This window comes from Aspergillus brunneoviolaceus, assembly GCF_003184695.1.
Source record: "Aspergillus brunneoviolaceus CBS 621.78 unplaced genomic scaffold BO95scaffold_59, whole genome shotgun sequence".
Lineage (NCBI taxonomy): Eukaryota > Fungi > Ascomycota > Eurotiomycetes > Eurotiales > Aspergillaceae > Aspergillus > Aspergillus brunneoviolaceus.
This window is the reverse complement of record NW_020290789.1, coordinates 138,649-148,806: the sequence shown is the minus strand read 5'-3', so window position 1 is coordinate 148,806 and position 10,158 is coordinate 138,649. Positions and strand designations below refer to the sequence as shown.

The following is a 10,158-nucleotide window of genomic DNA, read 5'->3' as shown; positions in this document are numbered from 1 at the left end:
TACTGCCACGTGATATGATATGATTCTATCTTTTGTCCTGCCACTGCACTTCACTGCACGTACACCCTTGACCGCCTACCATTCTCAGCCCTGGGTACTAAGTTACTTGAAGGTGGGACTGCCATGGCGGTATCACGTGCACGGAGGTTATCGGCGGCCTCATCGGAGCAGGTGAGTGGAAAGAATAAAATAATAGCCAGAGCAGACCATGTGCTGTTCCACTGTGCTGTTAATTTTCCCGGATGGTTGAACTTCTGTATCTGTGGAGATCTCTGGTTACTATGGCAGTTTAACTTTCTGTCTTTTGGGGATTGGATCACACAGCCTTGCGTCGTGCATTGTTCACCCGCTTGCGATTGCTGCTGCCTTCTCCTATTCCTCCTCCTCTTCCTCTTCCGCTTCCGCTTCCTCTATCTGCTGGGGAGTAGACGATACACGACAAGCGCCGATTTCCTCGGGCCCGGACGGACACTTTCAAGCCAAGATGGGTTCCGCATCGAATTTTGCAAAGGTGAACCTCTTCCTCCATCAGTCCTCATATCTGACTCGTCACGGCCCTAACAGACGGCTTCCTTGCGCAGACGATGGTCATCCCCGCGGTGATCTCGCTCACCCTTTATCTCCTTTTCTCCTTCGTGATCATCCCCTTCTTTCGACGTTATCATCAACGATACTCGCAGTATCTGCCGCTCCACACGATCTCCGCCCACACGTTGACCCTTCGGGACCGCATCGCCGATGCCATCATGCGCCGGTTCTTGCCCTCATCGTGGCAGCGGCAGCATCTAGCCGACCAGGACGACAACATCAGTATATACGATGAAGAGGGCGAGATTATGGTGGGGATGGACATGAATGTAGAGCGAAGAGGAGCCCTCGAACGGCAACGCAACTCAGTCGTCGACTCTGGGAGACGACTCAGTCGGGAACTCGAGGCCGGGTTCATGGATGACAGTGAGGACGAGGAAGAGGACCATCCGCAGTCTCGACGCTAGTTTTGGCAATAATCCGCTTCCCATGTCTTAATACCTATAGAGATATTTACGGAATGCTGTCACTAACTCACTCCTACATGTCACTGAGGATGTCATCACATCTTTGCGCAGCCAGCTGGGCCACAATATCTACAGTGCTCGAAGTGGAAACCACCCGTATAAGTTATGTTATGTAGCCAAGTTAATTTTAAATTAGAGTCTAGTAGGCTGAAGCGGCCATTGACTCGCACAGAACAGGTGCTGCATGAATACCGCAACTCCGGATGAATGGGTCCATTGCGGCGGCACGGGGGATTTATCTTATTGCGGAAGGAATCCAGATATAGACTACTGTCAAGGCGTCGCCAGAAAAGTCTATGTCAGTGCTCAACATTCCAAACTTACGAAGGTGTGGGGCAGCTTCGGAAACAGCCCGATGCCATGCGCAAAGAAATTTCACTGAAGATATTTGTATTTTGAAGGTATCATAAATAGCTAAATCGTCAAGGAGACGTTCAAACCAGGAACATCTGCCGAACTATTCGAGTCATGTATTTCATATTAATGTCCTCCGGGGTTTAAGCCTTGTTGCGCTGACCGTAGGCGCGAGTGACATAGTCACCATTGTGGACGATGAGGTCCTCGTTTCTGTAGTCGTGGCGACCGGAGAAGTAGCTCTCGAGAATAGCCTTGGTGCCGTTGGCATAACGGATCTGGGCGTCGATGGAGGTACCGGACATGTGGGGAACCATGGCGTTGCCGCCGCCCCAGGGGCCCTGGACGTAGCGCAGAGGGTGATCCTTGGGGGCGGGCTGAGGGAACCAGACATCACCTCCGTAGCCTCTCAAGTGACCAGACTTGACGGCCTCGGCGACGTCCTCCTTGACAACGATGGCACCACGAGCGGTGTTGATGAGCCAAGAGCCTGGAGAGTTGTATTAGTGTCTGAGATTCTATGCCGATTCGAAAAGAGGCATCTTACCCTTCTTCATCTTGGAGATGAGGTCCTTGTTGAACAGACCACGAGTCTTCTCGTGCAGAGGGCAGTTGATGGTAACGACATCACACTGAGCGAGCATCTCCTCGAGGTCGTCAACACGGCGGCAGCCGATCTCCTTCTCGACCTCAGGGGAGAGAGGCTGGTAGTCGTAGTAGAGCAGCTCCTTGCAGTCGAAAGGCTTGAGACGGCGCAGGACACGCTCACCGATGCGGCCGACAGCGACAGTTCCGACGACCTTGTTCTCCAAATCGTACTCGTTCTTGGCAACGGCAGCAACGTCCCATTCGCCGTTACGGATCTGCTCATGGGCAGGAACGAAGTTGCGGACCAGGGTGAGGATAGTCATGACAACGTGCTCCGCAACGGAGACAACATTGCAGCCAGTGACTTCGGCAACAGTGATACCGCCATTGGTCTTGTTGGCGGCGTTGAGGTCGACGTGGTCGGAGCCAACACCGGCAGTGACGGCGATCTTGAGGTTCTTGGCCTTGGCCAAACGCTCCGCGGTGAGGTAACCGGGGTGGAAGCTGAACCGACCGAGTTAGTGGCTAAAAGTGTTGCTTGGGGGGGGGGGGGGGGGGGGGGAAAAAAAAAAAAAAAAAAAAAAAAAAAAAAAAAAAAAAAAAAAAAAAAAAAAAAAAAAAGGGTGGTGATGATGACTTCGGCATCAACGAGCTCCTTGTCGAAAGTGGAGTTCTCACCCTCCTTGTCAGAGGTGGTGACCAAAGTGTGGCCCTGGTCCTCCAGCCACTTTCTCAAACCAAGCTCGTTCTCAGTGGTACCCAGAAGACCAGGCTGCTGCTTGGCGTGCTCACCGCCCTAATCATTGTTTGTTAGTTGATGTTTTGTCGTCATTGATGGATCAGGGCCGAGGCCGAAGCCGAAGACGGACTTACGTCATAGAGAACCATAAGAACCTTGCCCTGTAGATTGGCCGAGGCGGTTAGCGTACGTGCACCAGCAATGTTGGCCAAAGGCGATGTCCGAAAGGGACTGCTGCCCGCCGATGCGAGAGGGCCTCTGCTCGAAAGAAGAGAAGTCGCAGGCCGTCGAAGTTGACGGGAGACGGAGCGCATAAATACCATTTTGAAAGAGTAGAGTCAAATTGACTGATGATTTGATGGATGGATTGAGTGAGAGAGAAAGAACTGAAGGATCTTGTAGACCTATAAAGCGGAGGGTCAGCTTGCCATTATATATACCCAGTAGCGATGAAAGAAGTTGGAGAAGGCAAGGTAAGATTCTGGCCCGCAGCCACCACCAGCGTTACGGCCTGCCAGTGATCGGGAGCCTTTGCGAGCTGGATGCAATGCAACAAGGACGAGCGGGGAACGATGACAGACAGAAGTGGATACCAAACTGCCTGCAATAATACTGCACTGGCTGGCTAGGAAGAAAATCTCCAAAAAAAATAAAAATAGAAAATAAAAAAGCTGCAGACTGCACTGCAGGCAAGAATTGTCTCAACAACGACGCTGAGGGGAAATCGACTTACCGAAAGCGGGATGGAAATTGATTAAGCGTGGACCTTGGTAGCAAGGAAGACAATGGGAAGATGACCCAAGAATGATGATAAGATGAGATGATAGGAGAGACACTGATGGGAAGTCAGAACTTAAAGGGCGGGGAATTTGGCCAAATTTATAGGTCCATTTTCATACGTTCTCACCGAGTTGGCTTTCCCCCCTCACTCTCTCTCGTGATTGTACTGTACTACTGTACTGATTGTACTTGATGGATACCTTACCTTAGGTACTACCCCATTATTGCTATTCTAGGTAGGGTACAGTACACTCAGGGCTATCCGTTCCTCCGTCTTCCGGCGAGAGGGAGCGGAGGAGGGGAGGGGAGGGGAGGGGAGGGGAGGAGAGGGGGTGTCGCAGGCAGGCAGTGTGGGTATGGGTACAGTACAGTAAGACTCGGAAAGAGGGGTGGATCAACTACCACCAGCCAACCTTGAAACCATGGCAGATGGCAGATCATCCCAGTTAGGGGTTCACCAAGCTTTCTCCGCACACGGAACTCCCTCCCGTCTTTGCGGTCGTTAGGTTGACAGTCAATGCTATGTAAATTAGTACTAAACTCAAGTACTCCGTAAAGTGAAATGGTCAGAGTAGTTAGACTATCCTGGAACTCAATCCTCGATTACAGGGAGCGATCCGATCTGTCGGTGCACGTTTGTATCACCCTATTATCTAAACAATCAATGTACACACACAGTACACTACACATACGATGTCTCTATGCTCCAAGGGTACAAAGCTCATGCGGGGATCTGGAATGCAATGCAAATGTAACTACGGAGAAGTTACAGAGTACAGTAGACTACAGTAGCCGTGGTGAGCCGATGAGGGGGAATCCGAGCAAGGGCCGAGCCTGTGCCAGATAACTCGGAGCTCGATACGGCTCAGTACTGTACCTGGCAGGGCGATCAGCAGCATTGCCGCGGCGCTACTGCAGAGTTGAGTCGGGACTACGACTAGATTATGAATGGATCTTTTGTCTCGATTTAGACAATCAACGGACAGAATTACTGTTTTGTCTGGCTGTCAGTTGGGTACCTAGCACGGAGAATGGACTGGAATCTTACCTACCTGGTAGTACCATCCGTTCATCCATGATTGTCCCGCATTCCACCCAGTTCGGATAGCTCCATCTTTTCCCCTCACGAGGGGAAGACTGCCTGTCATAGCATGGCGGAGTGAGGGGTAATTTTGACTCCTCATGAGAAAGTCTCCCCGCATGGCCTCCCAAATGCTGTCTCTCATAGCAGGCCAGGACCCCATGTGAAAATGCTGCGGGCGAAAAGTCGCTTCATTTCATTCTGTGTAGCTCAGTACAATATTGACACACAGAACAGACATGTATGTGTCTACTAGAGCTTGACTCTCCCCTTACATTGAGTTTCGTCGTGGGGTGGTCAGCGCAAGCGCAGTCCGATAACCGATAACTAACAAATTACTGACGACCCAAGCTTGAGCGTTCTTCTACCTTCCCCCCGACCGAAGCGATTTTTCCCCCAAATGCGATTCCTCCACTTCCTGGAAACCGAAATTCGACCGCATTATCTCCGGCACTGGTTCTCTGGGAGAGAATCTTCAAGTGACGTTGATGTCCTGGAAGAGAACCACATTGGAGTCTCCATAATTTGAGACAGACGTCACGCCCGACCCCGACCGCGGCGGCGGCGGCAGCATGAGGGGAAACCATCCGTCTGTTCCCCACCACCAGCGTGTCTGCGTGTCTGCCTCATTGCCCACACCCATTGCCCTGCCGGTCTTGCCGCATCACACGATACGCCTGTCTGCTCGTTGACCCGAACTGTTGAAACGCCCCCCTTCGGACTCACGAAGCGCTTGCGATGCCCGGTGGCCAATACACAGTACCGGGCGAAAGCGCCCTTGTTCAAGGTGTCGCAAGCTTCAAACTTGGGTGGAATCTCTACTGATTTCGAGACAACAATGTGCACGAACCACAATTTTTGTTTCGCTTCTTGAGTTCGGAGTTGGTATATTCTATTCACCCCATTAGGATGTCTTCTATCTATAGTACAATTTTTCCGAATAATAGGCAGCGTATGCTTCGCGTGAAACACGGAACATGATTCGAAGCTTCTGGCGATATGATGTCGCTTCTAAAATACAACATTGACCACCTTGCCGCCTTTGACAACAATTACTCGTCGCCGCTTTTCCCAGTCGTTCTTCTCCCGCAGCCATGTTCGTCCTTCGTCGGTTTCTAGAATGCGACTGATAATCCAGTCTTGTTCATCTGTGGTGTTCGCGTTGGCTTCGGTGGTCGTGGGCGAAAGTCGCTGTGGGATGTTCACACTGAATCGCAATTTCCCGTTAACTTGAACCGCAACAGTCTGCCCTCCTCGTGCGGACAGTATATCGGCCTCGGCGGGAGCCAAAAGGGGTGTGGGCCAGTTGCAGTCGAATATACTTGGGATAGCTGCCGTTTCCGAAGCGGCGTCGGCTGAGTTCCGCGTCACCACCGAGCCGTTTAGGATCTCCCAGCACTCGGAGGCAAGAGCCGGAGCAATTGGCGAGAGTAGACGAAGTAGGGACGAAACAGTCAGGTAGAGAACTTCGGGTGAGGTGGGGGTGGATGATACAAGAGCATTGGTCAGCTTGGTCAGGTCAGAAACGACGGTGTTCAGGCCATAGCGATTGGTCTCAATGCAGTTGGTGACGGAACATATGGTTCGATGTGTGGTAAGGAGAGCGTTAGCATCACCATCAGCCAGGCGTTGGAGGGCCCCGGGCAGCGCAAGCGCATGGCCGGAAGATGCCTTCAAGTCCGATATGCCCAACGCAATTGATGAAGAAGACAACGTTTTTTGGGTGTCAGTAACGAGCTTCCAGAGCCGGCCAAACCAGCGCTCCATACCAACAATCTTCGTCTCGTCCCATTCCAGCACCTCGCTGACCGGGGCGGAAAAGAGGACATGGGCGCGAATAGTATCTGCGCCATACTTCAAAGCACACCCAGTCGGGTCGACACCGTTGTGCTTACTTTTCGACATCTTTTCAAAGGATATCGCTGGCGTAACTTGCGTTCCTTTGATAAGTGGTTTATCTGGATTTGACAGGTCCAGCTCGGAAGGAAGGAGGAATTTGCCTGTAGATGGATCCGAGAATGTCTTGCCATGCACCATACCCTGTGAAAGGAGGGACTTGAAGGGTTCAAATGGACCCGATACATTTCCAGCGCGAGCTAACTCTGGAAATAATTCGGACTCTGAGAGAAATTTGTAGATGAACCGGGCGTAGAGAAGGTGCAAGATCGCGTGCTCAACGCCGCCAACGTAGATATCAACCGGTCGCGCCACAGAAGGCGAAAAGGGCGATTGTTTGTTTTTTGGGTCCAAGAATCGGAGATAGTACCACGAAGAGTCAACGAAGGTGTCCATGGTATCCGTGTCTCGCTTGGCTGAGTGGCCGCAGCTTGGGCATTGCGTGTACACCCAGTCGTGCGATGATTCGAGAGGGTTGCCCTTCTTGCCCTTCAGCCAGTCGCCTTCGATCTTGGGCAGTTTGACGGGAAGCTGGTCTGACGGGACGGGAACAGGACCGCAACTATCACAATGGATGATGGGAATTGGAGTACCCCAGTAACGCTGTCGGCTGATCAGCCAGTCTCTCAGTCTCCATTGTTCCACAAAGTCCCCGCGGCCAACTTGCTTGAGATCGTTAACGATCTGCTTCTTGGCGTCACTGGAATGTAGATCCTGGTACTTCCAACACATGGAACTGAGATAACCTTCCTGCGTGAATGCTTTTGCGTCATTCGACGAAACGACACTGGTCTTTGATTCGTCTGGCTTGCCTTCCCGTCGAGGCCCGATGACAACAGGTATAGACTCCGGGTTCACGTTCTCCTTGAAAAACGCAAGATCTCGAGCATCGTGGCCAGGGACTCCCATCACTGCGCCTTCACCATAGTCACTCAAAACGTAGGGCGCTGCAAAGATAGGTAGCTGCCGAGCAACGTGAGGACTTTCCTTATCAATAACATGTAAAGGATGGGAGGCAGTCAGGGTAGTCAATTTGTAGCCAACTTTCGAATCTGCTGGAAGCGAAGCAGCAGTGTCGAGGAACTTCTGCAGCTCAAAGTCCTTCTTCGCGGACTCTAGGACGAGGGGATGATTCAGAGACAAGGCGAGGTACTCAACTCCGTAAAGAGTATCCGGTCGTGTTGTGAACACACCGATGTCAGTACTTGCGACTTGCTTGCCATCAATGGCGACTGGGAATCGGATGTTCGCGCCCTGCGACTTTCCTAGCCAGTTTCTCTGCATTGAGAGCACACGTTCCGGCCATTCGCCAGACAAGGAGTCCAGGTCCTTGAGGAGCATTTCCTTGAAAGCTGTAATACGAAAAAACCACTGTTTAAGTTTCAGTTTTTCGACCTTCGCGCCGGAGCGCCACGAGCAACCGTTGGCATCAACCTAGTTCCGCGGTCAGTCCAACGGCCATGAGGGCTCCTAGCATCTCAACACCCACCTGCTCATTCGCGAGTACCGTTCTGTCTACGGGATCATAGTTCACGACCGCTTCATCCTGATATGCGAGGCCCTTCTCGTATAGCATTAAAAATATCCGTTGCGTGTGTTCGTAGAATTCCGGTGAGCAAGTCGCGAATTCCTGCATGTTCGAGTAAACATCAGTGTTGTTCTCACGGTAGAGAGAAGAGCATCAGAAAGAGGTGGAAATTTCTGGTAAACACTCACAGACTCCCAGTTGAAAGAGGTCGATATGCTCCGTAACTGTTCCTTCATCTTCGACATATTGCTGTTGGTCCATTCCGCCGGGTCTATCCCCCGCTCAATCGCCGCATTCTCTGCTGGCAGCCCGAATGCATCCCACCCCATTGGATGTAGAACATCGTGTCCTCGCATGCGATAGAACCGAGCCAGCACATCTGAGATGGTATACACCCGCAGATGGCCCATGTGTAAGGTTCCCGACGGGTAAGGGAACATAGACAGAACGTAAGACTTGGGCTTCGCTTCTGTTCCCTGGGTATCTCCCGCAGCATTGCGTTCAGATTGACAATTCGCAGAGTCCGCTTGCCATTTTGCCTGCCATTTCTTGTCAAGCGCTAACAAATCGAGTTTTCTAGTGATAGATGCTGCCGTTGGCGTGGTGGTCGTCGCATGTCTCGAGAAACTGGAGGAAACGGAGATCGGGTGGGGTTTGGTGCAATTCCACGGTCTTTGTCTCAGGACCGACCGTATCTGGCCTGAGCGAGAACGTAGAAGGGCTTGCATTATGTTCGTTTCATCATTCACTTGTTGCGGTCCTTACTGTGAGCTAGCGAACGTCGGCTGTTCTGGGAGACTCTTCGCATCAATCGTCATCGTATCCGTCGGTTTGGCCTAGCCCAGAAAGGCCTAGCTCACATAGCACCGCAATGCAGCTTGACTATGCTAGTGATTAGTCATGAAGCTCGATTCATAACTAACCTAACTACGGAATACTTATTCAATTTACTCAACTACTTACGACAAAGCCTCAACCACTTCAGCATTTCGCCGTATCGACATGTTTTGCACATCACGGGGGCTGTCTCAATATCTTAGACTATTGTCCTCTTTTTCTTCGGTCTAGTTTCAGCTTTGTTGCTTCTGTCGAGTGAAGACCGACTATTGAAGGACTATCGGTGCCGAGCAATATATTTAAATTATATTATGCAGAGCGCTGGCTGTAAAGCAATCAGGGACATAATTCGACTGGCGCTAAACGGGAAATGTTCGTGCCTATGCACTAAATGATTATGATCATCCTATACACTGGTACATATCATATTGTCTAAAGTGGACGATTGCAGGTATGCGTCATCAAGAATAACTAGGTATAGGCCTACAATATGTTAAGTATCGAAGTACTATCCGGAGGACTCCAGGCTAGGTAAAGGCATTCATTCAGGAGAAGGTCCACTGGTCCAGACTCCAGAGTCTCCCTTGGATCTTGCTTCAGCTCCCCTGTACTAATCCAGATCTGGCTTGGAGCAGATTCGATCTTTGAACCATGGATCGGGAGAGCATCAAACTTCGATAGAACAACGTGAAACACTCTAGAACTCGTTCGTTCATCGTTCTTCTAACTGCTATCCCGGGAAGTCGAAACGGGTCTGAAAGAAGGTCAACCTATGGAGTACATCAACCTGTACAGTCTCGCCCTCTCAAATATCCAGCCCAAGTGGGACCTTCGAAAAGAAAGAAGGAGGAATGACGAGAGAGTTTCAGTAGGAAAAAGGCTCGAATGACGATCACAGGTGCCATTTTAAGGATTAACGCAGTCAGAAATAGATTTCGATACTCGGAACATCCCCTGAGCTTGAGGTACACAGTACGAGTATGCTAGTACTGGAGTATGTACTGAGTACAAACGTACATACACCATACATCTTAGCCGGCGAGGCGATAACGAAGAAGGAAGCTTGCTTAATGGTGCCTGAGGATCATCCCGCAACCGGGACGGAACCACACAGTTCTTTCTGTCTGGATCGAGATTCCATCTCGCGGCTAGTAAGTACGGAGTATTGTATGTAATATTAGTCTAGGTACTCATATATCTTCTCCTCCACCTTCCCCCCTCAAGACCTCAAGACACCCCCCGGGCCTCTCCTTCCAACTTCCTCTTTCCTCCTTCTCCATTCATGAATCTCTCCCCTATT

General features: G+C 51.0%; 3 protein-coding genes across 3 annotated transcripts; 1 reads left to right on the top strand and 2 right to left on the bottom strand.

The window, feature by feature from the left end:
- The first annotated feature begins 80 nt into the window (after positions 1-80).
- On the top strand, positions 81-1,287 carry BO95DRAFT_445523 (uncharacterized protein). Its single transcript, XM_025587167.1, has 2 exons — positions 81-511; positions 582-1,287. Exons 1-2 carry the CDS (start codon positions 485-487, stop codon positions 993-995), a joined length of 441 nt encoding a protein of 146 aa, XP_025439488.1. The 5' UTR covers positions 81-484; the 3' UTR covers positions 996-1,287.
- A 144-nt stretch (positions 1,288-1,431) lies between these two features.
- Positions 1,432-3,524, bottom strand: fdh (formate dehydrogenase (NAD+) FDH1). Its single transcript, XM_025587166.1, has 5 exons — positions 3,470-3,524; positions 2,871-3,140; positions 2,635-2,793; positions 1,957-2,473; positions 1,432-1,899 (listed from the first exon to the last, which is right to left on the bottom strand). Exons 2-5 carry the CDS (start codon positions 3,057-3,059, stop codon positions 1,553-1,555), a joined length of 1,212 nt encoding a protein of 403 aa, XP_025439487.1. The 5' UTR covers positions 3,060-3,140; positions 3,470-3,524; the 3' UTR covers positions 1,432-1,552.
- A 2,084-nt stretch (positions 3,525-5,608) lies between these two features.
- BO95DRAFT_466403 (leucine--tRNA ligase NAM2) lies at positions 5,609-8,749 on the bottom strand (the record flags this gene model as incomplete). Its single annotated transcript, XM_025589211.1, has 3 exons — positions 5,609-7,927; positions 7,983-8,123; positions 8,210-8,749. The coding sequence occupies 3 exons, from the start codon at positions 8,747-8,749 to the stop codon at positions 5,609-5,611; spliced, it is 3,000 nt and encodes a 999-aa protein (XP_025439486.1).
- Positions 8,750-10,158: the final 1,409 nt, after the last annotated feature.

Coding starts and splice junctions, on each gene's coding strand:
- BO95DRAFT_445523 (XM_025587167.1), top strand. CDS start 485: ATGGGTTCCGCATCGAATTTTGCAAAG. Junction 512..581: donor CCGCATCGAATTTTGCAAAG/GTGAACCTCTTC, acceptor TTCCTTGCGCAG/ACGATGGTCATCCCCGCGGT.
- fdh (XM_025587166.1), bottom strand. CDS start 3,059: ATGGTATTTATGCGCTCCGTCTCCCGTCAACTTCGACGGCCTGCGACT. Junction 2,794..2,870: donor TTCTTATGGTTCTCTATGAC/GTAAGTCCGTCT, acceptor AACAATGATTAG/GGCGGTGAGCACGCCAAGCA. Junction 2,474..2,634: donor AGGAGCTCGTTGATGCCGAA/GTCATCATCACC, acceptor CTCACCGCGGAG/CGTTTGGCCAAGGCCAAGAA.